The 16,421-nt window shown below is 34.2% G+C and overlaps 3 protein-coding genes across 3 annotated transcripts; all 3 read right to left on the reverse strand.

The window, feature by feature from the left end:
- Positions 1-2,173: 2,173 nt before the first annotated feature.
- HELRODRAFT_181954 (hypothetical protein) lies at positions 2,174-7,228 on the reverse strand (the record flags this gene model as incomplete). Its single annotated transcript, XM_009031727.1, has 9 exons — positions 2,174-2,388; positions 2,901-2,994; positions 3,186-3,327; positions 4,079-4,216; positions 5,094-5,307; positions 5,670-5,817; positions 5,992-6,378; positions 6,499-6,597; positions 7,052-7,228. 9 exons carry the CDS (start codon positions 7,226-7,228, stop codon positions 2,174-2,176), a joined length of 1,614 nt encoding a protein of 537 aa, XP_009029975.1.
- Positions 7,229-8,525: 1,297 nt separating this feature from the next.
- On the reverse strand, positions 8,526-8,705 carry HELRODRAFT_153202 (hypothetical protein; the record flags this gene model as incomplete). The annotated part of the gene is made up of 1 exon (XM_009031728.1): positions 8,526-8,705. A coding segment is annotated over one exon (180 nt), but the record flags the coding sequence as incomplete, so codon positions are not given.
- Positions 8,706-13,451: 4,746 nt separating this feature from the next.
- HELRODRAFT_181956 (hypothetical protein) lies at positions 13,452-14,347 on the reverse strand (the record flags this gene model as incomplete). The annotated part of the gene is made up of 2 exons (XM_009031729.1): positions 13,452-14,137; positions 14,257-14,347. The coding sequence occupies 2 exons, from the start codon at positions 14,345-14,347 to the stop codon at positions 13,452-13,454; spliced, it is 777 nt and encodes a 258-aa protein (XP_009029977.1).
- Positions 14,348-16,421: the final 2,074 nt, after the last annotated feature.

A 16,421-nucleotide genomic window follows, 5' to 3' on the forward strand; every position in this document is an offset into this window, starting at 1 on the left:
TGCACTGGCACGGACAGATCAGTGCAGAGAGTGGCTCACTAAAAGTAAAGGTGAACAAATGAAATCTCTGTATCGTATAGTAAAACAAGCAAAGCGTACGAAAAAAGACATAGTTGGTGCCTGTTGTATCAAAAAGGACAAAAATGAGATGGTTCTTGAACAAGATGATATCAAGCTACAGTGGAGAGAATACTTCAATCGTCTGTTAAACGAAACAAATCCCATCAATGTTAACTTTGACGCTCCACCCATCGAAGGTCCGATTCCAGATATCACTGTAGAGGAGCTTACAGAAGCTCTGAAAGCTATGAAGGATGGAAAGGCAGCAGGGCCCTCTGGACTCACAAATGACATTATCAAAGCATCTGGTACTGTAGGTATCCAAACGTTACTACAACTTTGCCGTGAAATCTGGAGAAATTGCTCAATGCCGACTGAATGGAACTATAGCATGACAGTCCCGCTATACAAAGGCAAAGGTGATCCATTGAACTGTTCATCATATCGGGGCATACGTCTGTTAGAACACTCCCTGAAAATTGTCGAAAAAATCATTGAGAGAAGATTAACGTCGTGCATCACAATCGGAAATTATCAATTTGGTTTTCTAGCGAGAAAATTAACAATTGATGCCATTCACATCCTTCGGCAACTGCCAGTGAAGTACCTCGCAAAGCATCAACAACTATCACACATTTTTGTAGACCTTGAAAAAGCATTTGATCGAGTTCCCCGTGAAGCAATCAGGTGGAGTCTACGTCGACAACTCATTCCAGAATATCTTGTTTGACTTGTGATGAAAATGTATACGAATACTAAGACTCTTGTCAGCGCAACGGTTGGGAACACAGATGCATTTGACATCGGCGTTGGAGTTCACCAAGGCTCGATTCTCAGTCAACTGTTATTTATAACTGTGATGGAAGAAATCACAAAACCGATACGCACTGATGACATTTGGAATCTAGTATATGCTGATGATATCGTTTTAACAGCTACGTCTGAGCAGAATGCAGCACAGATGTTTGAAGATTGGAACACCAGACTCGCCGATCATGGATTCAAAGTCAACATCAGCAAAACCAAAGCAATGAACACTGGTGAACCCATCCAATCCACAGCTACTGGACGATGGCCCTGTTCAGTTTGTAAAGCTGGTGTAGGTAACAATTCAATCAAGTGTCAACAGTGTAACCAGTGGTGTCACAAACGTTGTTCAAAAATAATTGGTACTTTATCTAAAGTGTCCAATTTTGTTTGTCCTGCTTGCATCAATCCACAACAACAAATTCGAAATAGCACTGTTTTTGAAGCCATTAAAATAGAGAAAGTCACATCGTTTCAATATCTAGGGGATGTTCTGGATTGTACTGGAACAACTGAAGCTGCCGTTCGAGCACGCATACGTGCAGCCTGGAATAAATGGCATCTCCTTGCCTCTATATTGATGCGGCGTGACATACCAGTACGATCAAGACTTTATAAATCTGGGATACGTCCGGTGTTGTTATATGGTGCGGAAACATGGCCAATGACAACCGAACTGGAACATCAACTTCAACGAACCGACATGAAAATGCTCCGATGGATGCAACGAATCAGTCTGAAGGACCACATCAAATCTACCGAAATCCTGCGTCGTGCTGGTTTAGATGATATAAAGGACGAATGCCGACAACACCGTCTGCGGTGGTTTGGTCATGTCAAACGAAGTGGAAACAGTGCCATAACTTCTCTTGCAGATGTTAAAGTACCTGGCACACGTCCCAAAGGCCGTCCAAAAAAGTCCTGGTCGCAAACAATCGAGCAAGACATGAAAGCTCTAAATTTAAATGAAATGGATACAACTGATCGTCTAATTTGGCGCAAAAGGTTGATGGCAAAGAAAACAACGTCCTACCTCGGGAAACCGGGTCTTCGGACGCAAAACAAAGATTGATTGCTCCATTGATTCCAAACAGTTCCACTTGGTGACAATAAAAAGATTTTATTCAGAAAAAATAGTTTTAAAAAACTGCTATGGCTTACTGAGACTACGCAAACATAATGACATGTGGTATCACCAAAGTTAAAAACAAATAGCATGAAAAATTAGCAAAATGGCCAAAGTTTTAAACCACACAAAAAATACGACTATAAGTGGGTGATGGATGATGATAACCAATCCAACAAATTAGCAACCTTTTTCGTAGGAAGGAAACTTGAAAAGTTTGACAAGTCCAAAATCATCCGCAGTGGCTATGACATCATCATTGACGTCAGTGGCGTTGATGTCGTTCGTGTCTGTGTACTTCTGCCAAATGCCCTTGACCTCGTTACCAAGAACGCCAGTGAAGGTCAACCACTTGATGTTTTTGATCTCTTCAGAGTTCGTCACCCGCTTTCCGTCTGTAACATTTGAAAATATATCAATGCTGACAAATTGATAGGACAATAATATTAAAACAGTAATGAACAAGTTTAATGATGCTTCTCATAGCATTGAAATATGGCTCGAATAACAGCTGCACAAATGTTGAACGGCCATACAATGTGAATTATCATCATTGTCCATCCTCATCATCATTGGCGTCATCATCATCACTGTCATCATCATCATCATAGTCATCATCATCATAATCCTCCTCATCATCATCATAATCATAATCATCATCATCATAGTCATCATCATCGTCATTACCACTACTATCCTCATTATCATAACCGTTCTTCGCCCCTCAATTCAAAATGAATAACATTAAGTCACTCATCAACAGTCCCTCAAGTCAGCACTCTTCCAATCACCCTCATTAACACCATCATCAATATCTGCCTCACCACAACAGACATACATATACATACAGGTAAACATACATCTGCAAACATACAAGTACAATGAACCTGGCATGTTGAATATCAACTTCTCAGCAGCTCCACTTTCGTCGTGATGTACCTTCCATCCACCGACCAATCCAGGTGCGTTATGAAGCTTGAGTTACCCGTACAGACTCCGACCTTATTGAAATGGTCAAATGAACTTAGTTAGAACATTTGGTACACTTAGATGTCCTACTTAACAAGTCATAATAATAATCCATGATATATATATATATATATATATATATATATATATATATATATATATATATATATATATATATATATATATATATTCAGCAGGTCATGATTGTCGTATGTGATGTAACCTTCTTGTAATCATTGTTGCAGTCGTAAACGTCCACAAAGTTGTCGTTGCTTCCGACAGCCAGCCACCTCCCATCGGCTGAATGTTTCATTTCGTGGATCACTTCCTTCCTGTCCTTCCATGCTTTCAACACTTTCATCGACCTTCAGGTGTTAAATATACAATGACAACCTCATCACAAGCCTGACCAATATTGTTTAGCTTTCACAACATGTGAAGACACAAATTACAACAACAACGACAACAAAAACAACAACAACAACAACAATGACGACAAAAACAGCGACAACAACAATAACGACAACAACAGCATGACAAAAACAACGACAACAACAATAACGACAAAAACAACATCATCAACAACACGACAATAGCATCAACAACGACAACAACAGTAACATGAAAAAATGAAAAGAATGATAAAAGTAATGTCTTCTACAAAGGAACCGCTACAGCAGGAAATGTGCAGAAAAGTATATAAGAAAGAAATTAGTCTATGCGAAGAAAAATTGGACAAGAATAAGAAAACTGAACTAAGCCGTTTCCGAAGAGGTCACCACTTGCCATTGAGAGGCCGGTTAAGTCTCACAGATGATGGCAGATGCAGGTTGTACGGAGAGAATAACGAGTTAGTCCCGCATCTGTGGCTTGAATGTCAGGCCTTATCAAAGCTAAGGAGAAGGTATGGACTGGGAAATGACCTCGGTGAACTTAGCAAACGCCCATCGGAGGCAGCAGAAATAATGTTACAGATACTGGACATATTGGAAAAAAACTATTCCGAGAGCAACTAAAACTACGACTGTAACAAAAACAACACAACAACAACAAGACATCGACAACAACAAAAACAACATCAGCAACAGCGAAAACAACGTGAATATAAAAAATGACTTAGTGTTTATGAGAGCCACCGATCCATTGAGCATGCCGACAGCCAGGAGGGATGCATCGTGATTGAAGGAACAGGACCTCATGCCCTCCTCCATGCTTCTCTTGCGTACCGACATCCTACTGCTCAACTCCCATATTCTGGAGGTAGTGGTGGAGATGAGAGTGATTAAAGGTTAAAAAGAAAATTTTCTCTATTATGCTTGCTTCAGAAATATCAACGACAAACACATACAGCGTATATGAACACGCGTGAAAACTACTCATGACACACACTATGTATGATGGGCGGGGATCTCTTTGTATTCGATCCCAGTCAGTGCAACGGAAAGACCAGGCACCTTTAACAGTGACCTCGGTGCCAGGCCATCACGCCATCAAGATGTCAATGATAATGATGAAGATGATGTCCATGATACTGATGAAGATGATGTCCATGATAATGATGAAGATGATGTCCATGATAATGATGAAGATGATGTCCATGATAATGATGAAGATGACGTTCATGATAATGATGATGAGGATGTTCCTGATAACAAATTTACTTTTAATGAATTCATAATTACTCAAAAATTTTTCGTCATCATCCTAATTTCACTCATCTTTGGTGATGACGTGAATGGTATTGTAACAAAACAACGACGATGAATTGATGATGATGAATTGATGATGATGAATTGATGATGACGATGATGAATTGATGGAGATGATAAATTGACGATGACGAATTGAAGATGAATTGACGCTGACTCAACCAGTCTCCATGTCAAACGAGTCTAACGGCAACCAAAAAAATAACGACAGCAATTGCATCCAATGAGTTGGTCACCATCAAAACATGAGCAATAAAAGTGATTATGTGACGCATAACAAAGAAATTGAATCAATGGTTATGATGTTAGTAATAATAATAATAATAATATCAAAACAATAACAACAGAAACAGCCAGCAAAGATTAAAATATGATGACGTAAGGTTTGATATGAAATAACAGAAAGATGAACTGATGACAACCTGACAGTTTTATCGTCACTGGCTGTGGCGAAGAAGCCCTTCGTGACATCGAGACCCCAGAGTTCACCCTCCTTGTGACCTTCCATCACCACTTCCTGTCTCACTTCCTCATCACCTGCTCCACCTCGGATAGAGGAGAGTTGAATTATTTCGCTGTCCTTCGTGCCGATAAGGATTTGTTGCTGACGTTGATAAAGGCTTCTGATCGTCATATCTGCAGAGGGCATTTTGTGGTTAGTCAGTCATGGGGTGATGATGTGTGGCTGATGTGCTGATGATGATAATGTGTGTGGCTGATGTGGTGATGATGATTTACGATTAACCAATGCAGACGGCAATATGCTTAAGATTGACAAAAAATATCAGGAACAGTAATAGTAGTGACTGCTACTGTTCTGTCCAGCTAACGAAGATGATCCATCGGTAAAGATAACAAAAAGTTTTTGAAATAGCAACTGCATATATGTTAAGAGTAATTATTTAAAAGCGATAGTGACGATGTTGGAAAACATTGTATTGGAAGAATTAAGAAATAGAATAAAATAAAATGAAAATCAATAATTCGCCCCAACTAACCAGCAGTGGTGTTATCAGTTTTCAGGTCATGAGTCTTCATCAGCTGCATGTTGAGATTCCAAATTTTCAACACTCCATCCTTCCCTCCTGTCATCAGCCCTTCAACGCCCTGATCACTTCTGTACGGTGCGATAGTGAAGATGGGCCCCTGGTCATTATTCGATTGGTCATCGTTACATTCCATCATATAAATGATAGATATCACAGATAGGACATGTGAACATTGAAACATCAACTATATCATCAGATCATTAAAATATAAAATGTCCATTCGGTTGATATTGAACAGCAATCTCCAAAACAAATATTCTAGATTAGCAACCTTATGCAGTGATTTGAACACTTTGGTGAGTGTACATGCACACCACATGTACACATCTCCTGAAAGTGTAGTCGAAAATGTCAGCAACTCACCACCATCATGGACCACAACATCCAACTTTTTTTTCGTTTCCTTCAAGCTTCTACTTGTCAACAAGTTGTTGTTGCTGCTGCTGCTAGAGTTGCACACGAGAAGACTCAACATTGTTTGAATCTCTCCAACGTTCCCAAAGATTCCTTTCTTAGCAGTTAACGTGTTGCCAGAATGCGTCCAGAATTTGATGTGCTTGACTCCACAAGTCACCAGCAAGTATTCTGCTCGTTGGTCTTTTTGCTGATGAGTCTCATCAGATGCAGACGTTTGTGGGCAGAACTGGACATCAAAAACCTTCGTAACAAAACGATCAATGTTCAAATCAATCCAAGTTTAATTAATTGGTTATTATATTTAGAGAATATTCTTAAATAAACTAGCAACTGTAAAACGTTAAAAATCTTAAATAGTGACCCTGTCTGAATGGCCTCTCGTGACCGCCATCTTCTTTCCCTTCCTCCATTCCCACAGCACAATAGTTGATGATTGGTCAGATCCTACTGAAGCTAAAAGCTTTAAACAGATAAATGAATCCAAAATTATTACAAATAACAGAACGTATACGGTTACTATCATCATTATCATCGTCGTCGTCATCATCATCACCGCTACTAAATATGGTTACTATCAAAAAGAAGAACTCTGGCCCAACTCCGATCTGGCCACAGTATCATCTTAGGCAGTTTCAAGAAAATTATTGATGGCGGTACAGGTAACATGTGTCCTCACTGTCACACGCACGTAGACGACGTGGCTCATCTCGTCTCCTGTCCTGCCAATCCTACGAATCTCAAGACAATAGACCTTTGGCAAAACCCAACCGCGGTTGCTGATTGGCTCAGGCTTCGCCTGACCAATGGATAGGTGGTCGCGAAGGGGCAGCGACAACGACAACAACATGGTTATTATCTTCAACATCAGGTGTGATATGATATGATCTCTACCCACGTGAATTTTAAACATTAACCTGTCCATCCGTGCTAAATGCAATGGCAACAATGCCATGTTCGTGTGCATCTTTCAGGATGGAGATAGTCTCGAGGCTCGTTGAATCCCACACGCACATGTATGGCTGCTTTCCTACCTGGCCTGTTGCTATCAAAACTCCATCTGGGTGCTGCACCAAACTGGATGTTTGTTTCATTTGTATGAAAATTATCAACTGCTAGCATTTTAAGAATTCAAAATTAAAACTATATACTTCTCAGCCTAATGAAAAAGTTTTGAAAGCTCGCAAACTTTAAATGTAATTACTTAAATCTTATAAACAGATTATAATTAATTGATTAATTTTTTTAAATTTATAAATCATTCGTGAAGAAATTAAAAATCCTCATACAATCAATCAAATGAATCATAACTTTTTCAATAGGAAAAAATGTCCTGCAGAACAAAATGCAACTCTATAAAATATTGAACCAAAACGAAACAAAATAGATGAAACACTAAAATGACGAGTCATTTAATGGGAAAGATTCAATTAATCAAATATAATGTGTAATGTCGTAATATAAAACATGCTCTATGCGTATCTGGAATACACTGCCAGTTGATACAAAGAACCGCCCTTCTTTGGGTCTGTTTCATTTATTAATTTATCAGCTCAATATAGCTAATCATTTCCCACTTATCGGAAATTGGTGTGTATGTGTGTGTGAGCGTGTGTGTGTGTGTGTTTGTGAGTGTATATGTGTGTATTTTTCTTGACATTGTTCATATTGTTGAATCTTTTTAATGTATTTAGCTTACTAGTTTCATCTTGCTGGTTAAATGCAGATTATTAATATTTATTATTATTTGTATATCTATATATGTGCAGTTTGGCATTGTTTAATTCAGTTTTAGTTTTATTGCAGTTGTTTCAATTTCTATTTTTTGTATGTTATTACTGTGATTAATTTCGTTTTTGTTTAAGGTAGCCCAACAAGCTAAGCTTTGGGTCTCCTGATTCCGTTTCAGACAAATTTTTTGAATTGTGATGGTGATACAAATTTTAACAATAAATGAATATAAAAAAATTTAAATTAAAAAATATAAATAATTGAAACATTATAAAAATATATATGTAGAATTTATCTAATAACACAATCATTATAAATAAGTATAAATAACTAGAAAGTGTGAAGTATAAAACATGTGCATGGATTTGGGGTACTGATAATAAAGAATAATTTTAATTAATCTAAGTCATAATTTAATAATTATAAGTAGTATAAAGATAGGTGGAGTTAATAAAATAAAAAAAAAACCATAGAATTAATAATAATAAAATTACTCTCTGATTATGTTTAATGAATTCAAAATAAAAGTACACAAAAGTAAAACACAAGATACTACTTTTATTTTTTTTTAAACGCACCCTTGTGTGAAATGCAATTAATGAATGAATTATATTTTTTATATTGATTGCATGATAAAATATTATAATTAAAACTAAATAACCTAATTATGTCATCATTGTGACCAAAATAAAACTTCTGACGTTTCTCAGATGTGTTGAAAACGATTGCTACACCAGCCACAAAATAAACTAGCTCGCCATTTTTATTGTAATATAAATTATTTCTGCACTGGTGTCCTCTGTAGCCGTACACCCATTCTAAATTCAAATGAGCATTTGGTAAAGAAGTCATAATTTTTTTATTAAAATAATTAAAAAAACTCAGATTTATTATTTATTATACGTTTATTTATCAATGAGAGGTATTGGCAAATCACTGGATCGTTGTTGCCATGGTTTTGTAAGCAATATTAAAAGATATCACCAAAGATAATGTTTAAGTATTATTTAAATTTATCATCATATTATTACTAATATTCTTCATATATGCTAATATTCTACTGTACTAATAGTTCTAACTAATTATTATTATTATATTATGAATCTCTATCAGTGATAAAAAAACTTTAAAAACTATATGCAACAGCAATGATTCCAACAATAACATCTGCAAAGGCACCGTCAACAACTGCAGTCGTATCATCACTGGCCTCAACAGCAACAGAAGCGGCAAACTTTGCAAAAGCAGGAAAGGCCTCAAAAAGCGCCATCGTTCATGCAAGGTCCACAAAACTTTACAACTATCGACTGTTACGAAGACATTCGCAGGGAATACTCCATCACCGGCAACACTGCCACAAGAGCATCAACCAATGTCGACATCTTCAATAAGTATCGAACACATTGAGAAGCCCCTCCCAGGAATCAAACTGCCAAAAAGAAACCCTGCTACGTAGACGGCAACTTATTGTAGGTTTTAGTTGTCTAAACGTAATTTCTTCCAAGGTCAACGTAAAGGTTAAACGCTTCATTTCACTTCCTATCAATGTGTAGCCTTTTTTAAAAGTTTAATAAAAATCAAGTAAATAGTTCACTGTAAAAAAAATTTCGTTACTTGCAAATTAAAAATAAAATATGTAAGTAAACATTCTAATAAAAAAAAATCATAGCTATCGATAACAGTGCAAGAAGTATAATGCGTTTCTCAATCAATCAATCAATTTTCAATCAATTAGCTTATAAAGCGCTATTTCCGCGATGTTCAACAGCGCTCCTCAATGAATTTTGAAAACAGATGGGTCTTGAGATCCGCTCTGAACTTCGCAAGTGATGGAGAAATAGTTAGAGAAGTAGGTAGAGAGTTCCAGAGAAAAGGACCAGAAAAAGCAAAAGCAGATTTGGCAAAAGAGTGTTTAACACGAGTTAAGAAAAAGCGAGAAGAAGAAGACGATCGTAAACCGGGGCGTTTAGATTCAATTAATATATCTGATAAATACTTAGGAAATAATTTAGATTGAGACTTATACATGAACGTGCAAATTTTAAAAATTATTCCATATTTTATAGGTAGCCACTGCAAGAGAACAAGATATGGAGATATATGAGAAAAGAAAGGGGCACGAGCAACTAGACGAGCAGCAGAGTTAAAAGCTTTACTTAAAGGATAGAGTATAGAGTCAGGAAGACCATAATAGGGCGAGTTACAATAATCAATCCTAGATCAGACTAACAAAGTAACAAGAAGAAGAAGAGTAGGATCATCAAGAAAAGGCAAAAGTTTTTTTATTCTACGAAGATGAAAGTAAGAGCTTCTAGCAACACTATTAATCTGAGAAGAGAAAGACATAGTAGAATCAAAGATAAAACCTAGACTACGAAACTTATGAGAGACATCAAGAGTTTTAGAGTTTTCTCATCGCACAGTTTTTATTCATCAAACAATTAAACACAACATTCGATCTTAAAAGATTTAAAATTCTTTATACTATCAAACTTAAAGTTGTTTAAACATAAAAAACGCTATTTACACTGTACTGCGTATGAATGATAAATATCAGTGGATGCTTGCTATAAAAATGTGGTTCACATTGGGGAAGAATTTACTTTTCTCGTTCAACATACAAATATTTTGATCAAATAACAGCTATAGAAAATTATTAATAATTCTTACATTAGCTGTTGAATTTAAATTCTGTTTAATTCGTTGAAGTAATTAATTTTTTGATCCTGAAGTATGACAGGACGTGGAAATCACTTATTCGTGGTCATCATCTTCTTGTTCGGGATCAACAAGGAATTTGGTCGGCTATCCTTAATATTTGGTAACCTGACAAACTACATTTTATTAATATTTTTAATGTTTATTTTTTTTGTTTTTAGAGATTCGATTTTAGAAGTTCGTTAATTTCAATTTATTTATAATTATAATTAAAGCGCAAGATTTTTTGCAAAATCTCAAAAAAGATTTCAAGCCTGAAATAAATGAAATGAAATAAACATATGCAGAAATATTAGAAATAAATTAATTAATTAAAAATTAATTAAATTAAGTAAGTAATTGAGGCAAGTGATTAAATTTGAAATGTGGAACGGAATACTGGTCTAAACGATTTGAACATTGATAGATAAAAGCTCTTCAAGAAGTCAGAAAATCCAACAAAGCAAAGATTTTTTAGCAGCAGGGTGTGCATAATGCATGAGGTGCAGTATGCATAAATGTGTACATCAATGTCAAAGTGCATTTAAATAATTAAAATTAAAATCATTAAGTTTCAATCATATGCCATATTTCAAAACAATGATCATGCAATCCTATATTACATTTTTTGCACCCTTTTCTTGTGTTTTTGTGGCAGTGAGCGCATCGCTTCTGAGTTTCCAATTGGCTTTGAAAATGGTCAATCCTGTCAGTTCTAACATCGATGCTGACTCTTTTGTTTGCCGAAGTTAATTTTCCTTTAGGACGCCCAGGTGTACTTTTTTGTAAATTGTACATTGATAAATAGTCAAGCACTACTCTTCTTCGGAAGGACAAAAGATCTAAATTTTCATCCTCGTCAAAAAAATACGAATTTCTTCTAATGTGGTAGAAAAATTATGCTTTCCTTTATCTCTTCTTGCATATAACTCTGTCATGTCTTTAATGAAATTAATGACACTGTCATCAAAAAAGGCATTAAAAAGTTGAGTTGGTGTCAAATTAATATTCAATTTTCTCTCAAATGGTTTTGGAACAAAGTCTTTATCCGGTAAATTGCGTCTAACCCATTCACTTTTCATGAATTCTGGTATTTCAGCTGATAGTAAACTAGTAACGCATCATCTTTGAATAGTTTATCAACACTATCAACAATATCATCTCCATAGTTAATTCTGAAATCAGCCGGGGCAGTCAATTGTTGTGCACTAAGATTGTCAGCATTTGTGTTTTCTTCGCCACCACTATCTTCATCCGAACGATTACCAGAAGAAGGAGGCAATAAAATTACATCAGCATCCAAAAACGTTTCATCTTCCAGCATTGATAAAACTTCATTGACTCTATATCTGTAAATAAAAAATAACGGAAAATAAAATGGAAAAAAAGAAATGAACCAATAAATGCATCTATCTACACATTTGTGCCTACTGTACTGCACCTTTATAAGGTGCATTTATTGAGAAACTAATAATAGTTTGTGGAGAGCACTGAAATACTGGATTTTCAAACATTTTAGAAGTAGGAATAATTGTAATAAAAATCATCAAAAGAATGAACATTAATTATTAATGTAAACATTAAAAAAACAAACTTTTTAGATTCCATTTTAGCACTTGCCATTGTATCAACTTTTTTTAACAAAATACGAAATTTCTGACAATCAAGCGCGAACACCAACAAGAAATGAATTAATTACTTATTATAAATTGTAAACAACGCTAATATTACCAAAAACTGTAAATATTTTTTAATTTTGAAGAGTTCTAAAGAAAATAATAGCCGCACCCTATTAAGGTGCAGTAGGCACTAATGGGTTAAACCATAGACTCCTAAATAATAGATACTAGATGAGAAACTGAAATTTACACATGCCCAGACTGAGACCATGCATTCTATACTACACACATAAAGTAAACGTCGAAACGTCTTTAATTCTGCAACACTTAAACATTTTAATACTTTGAACAAACGATTAAAATGTTAAAACGATAAATATTTTAAACATTTAATAAAAAAATAAAAACAGTATTCATTGCAAAAAAAAATATAATTATGAAAGTAAATTTAAATGTTCTGTAATTTACAAAGTTTTCTTTTTTATAATTAATAGTCTTTATTTCATTTGCATTTTCTGTAATTGATTTAATTAAATGATTTGCAACAATGTTAAAAAATACATTTGAAACTAATTGTTTGAGATTATGCCCTGTGGTGCAAAATTTTGGAAATTCATTCTCCAAGTCATTATTGTCATTGAATCTATTTACAATATCACCAAATAATTGTTGCTGGTTTGAAACAGAGAGAAATTTGTGTAGTAAAATATCATTGTTTTTTAATTCTTCAAATGCTTTCCAACATATCAGAGTAAAATAGAAGTTACATGATGATGGTTTTTTTAGTCCCCCACGATTTATTAGATCGAAATATATTGTTCTGGAATCATCATCCAATTCGATATCAAAATATGAGTTTATTGCCAAATTTTCCAGACATTGTGCACATTTATTTTTATGAAAAATAGATCTAGCAATATATCCAGCAACAACATAAATAGAATCAAGTGTTGTTTTTTCAGGCTCGTAAAGATATTTGAATTGGTCAACAATATCATCTGCCATTTTTGAACAGTCTGAATTTTTTGATGAAGAAAAAGCCAGTTTGATATCATTAAAATCAAAATCACTATTTTTAAATAATGAAATTCCACATATTTTATTGTGGTTGTCGATCACTTGTTTCATAGATATGTAGTAATTTGTCCTGATAGCGAGATTCCAAAGAGTCTGACTGTAACTTGCCTAGTAACACATAATTAAAATGTTGATGAATACAGACACTGATAACCTGCAGTACTAGTTGACATGGGAATAAAGGCCTGTTTCATCAAATTAATTGTAATTCTTCTTTTAAAAATGATATCGTTTTAATTATTTCATCATTATCCAAAGAGCTTTCATCAATAAGGTCTAAACATTTTTCAATTTTACTGATTCCATTTGTGAGAATAATGTCCCACGATAGCGGTCTGTCACATTCACTGATGGCTTTGAATCTTGCAGCAATATTTAACAATTGAGAAAATTTGGTTAACTTTCCTTGCAGTAAATCATTATAATTTTTTTGCAGGATAGCTTCCCCATACACTTCTACAAACAAATGAAACTCAGGTGTCACTAATATTGAACAACTAATAGATAAATGATGTTTTTCATCAACCTTTACTATTAGTAATACCATGTTGTTGTCTATGAATTTAATTATAAATTCAGTAGAAAAAGTTATTTCTTTCTCTAATTTCATTTTAATATCTTCAAGCTTCCGACCTACGATTGAATCTTCTTCCATAAAATTTCTTTCCAACTCTCTGAGTCTTTCCATTTCTTTATTACTCCTACTGCTTCGAAGCGCATTACCTGATCTTGATGTAGTTTTTTCACACAACATATGTTTTGAATTATTAGAAAAAATAGTTGGAACCGAATCGGGTTTAAGTCTTATCAAAAACGTATCCTTGTTGTTTCGGCGTTGACGAGCGATTTTGCTGTCCTGAGATGATGTGATGAAATCATCTGGAGTAAAATGCTTCGAACAAACCCTGGTATGTTGCGAAGGATGAAAATCTTTTCTCGCGATATTTTTCAACCACTTTCTTGCTAATTCTTTGTCATCAATTGGAAATTTATGAAACGTGATTTTCTGTTTCCCGTAATCTCAGACGCCGAACGCTTTTCTGACGTATATCCAGATTTACAGCCATAAACACAACATTTATTAACCATTTTGAAATTAATTATTTAAAATAAATATTTTTATTAACTTTAATATTTTTAAATAAATCAGCGAAATAAAAAGCAAAATCAATACAAGCGTTGATAAACGAAATCAAAACGTTCAAAAGTAAACAACAGCAACTTATATAGCGAGTAGCATTTATGCATCAAACAAGCATGGCCTCAGTTTGGGTCGAGCGCACACGAAATTTCATTTAGTTTCTCGACCAGTAGGATATTATTTAGGAGACCATGGTTAAACTTTGTTATTATTATTATTATTACAATTAAACCAGCCCCTCTAAAACGTACTCACTTGCAGTAACGAGCATTTTAGATTAAATAGGATTTTATAATTATTTCATTATTAATATTTGGTATTTGGAGTTAGAAAATAGAAGGATGTTCCCATTATTATTATTATTATTATTATTATTATTATTATTATACTATTATTATGTGCGCAACTGCATAATTTGAACCTGCGATAGACTATACATTATACAATTATTATTATTATTTTATATCAAGTAGCACGGGCATAGCCTCTCGCCAAACAAATAAAAATATATCAGATGGAACTAGCAAAAGCAGCATCGACAGAATTGAACTGAATATAAACACGTAATCATATGAAAAAGTACACAAAAACCAAAATGATGATAAATAAAACAATAAATGACAAATTCAACAAACAAGATAGATTTAACTGTACATACAGGTACACAAATCTAGTACAAATAAGAAATTAGATGGCCAATAGAACTTGGAGTCACCGTAATAACTATCGACTGCTGACTTGAAACCGCTCACGGAGATGGCTTTAAAAACGGCCGAATGCAATTTGTTCCATTCTCCCACCACTCTATTCGAAAATAAAATTTACGGCAGTCTTTACGGCTAGAGCCATTAGTTAGCTTGAAGTTGTGGCCCCTTGAACGAACATCGTATGCAAACAGTAACGTAGGGACAATATCGACAGGAAGCTGACCATGTATAATATTATTCTATATAACAGTTAAATTAAATTATTAAAAATAGTATAAATATCATTTTGGGTTTTCATTTATATATTTATTTATACATAACATTTATTTATATAATAATATACTTAATTACAAAAAATGTTGTTTTTAAATTCCGACCAAATGATTTTACTTTTATTTTGGAAAATACCGTAAAGCAGAAATTTATTGAAGATGTAAAAAAGTCAAAGTATTATGGGATAATGTTTGATTCAACACCTGATACATTACACCAAGACCAATTAGGCCATATTATCAGATATGTTCATATCAATAAGAAAATTTTAGAGGCCGGAGAATTGTTTTTAAGATTTGTTCCTCTTGCCAGAAAGAAGGCTATTGCATGGATATATATAATATTATATGGGCTATTGATATCACATAAAAAATTGCAGACATTATTTATGAAAAGGGTTTTTATTTGAATTTATGACGAAGCCAAGGTTATGACAAAGATTCAGACAGCGCCGGCCCCATGGTATTTTTGACGGGTCTAGCAAAACTTGCAGACGCGTCCCTATGTGTTATTGATACCACCAATGGAAGGTAGTTAGCTTAACATTAACGAACAAGTACATGCGAGTTCAATACGCAAAAATTTTAGATATATGCTAGAGATTTTATAATTAATTTTTAATCTAAGTGTAAAATTGAATTTTTTAAAGATGTGTTTTATTGAAAACAAGTATACAAATAAGCAATATAACACAACTAGATGAATTTTACAACAAACTTTTTTATTACACAGATAAAAAATTCTCCTAATTAAATCAGCGAAAAAATGATCAAAGTTATTGAAATGTAACTGCTTTAGCTTTTTGGTCAGCAAAATATTTTAGCAGGCTTAAAAAATCTTAATTTCCTGCCATTTCTTACTTGATTGATAACTTGGTAAAAAAGTTAAATTGATCTTGCAACTTAGTGTTTTTCAAATTTGTTTTATTTAGCTTCAGTTTAGAAAAAGCTAAGTTCCCAACAGTTAGAGGTATTGTACGAAAAATGCCCAGAACTATCTATGTAATTGGATATAACTCTTGTAAAGAACGTGTCTAATAAGG

Source organism: Helobdella robusta, assembly GCF_000326865.2.
Source record: "Helobdella robusta unplaced genomic scaffold HELROscaffold_78, whole genome shotgun sequence".
Lineage (NCBI taxonomy): Eukaryota > Metazoa > Annelida > Clitellata > Rhynchobdellida > Glossiphoniidae > Helobdella > Helobdella robusta.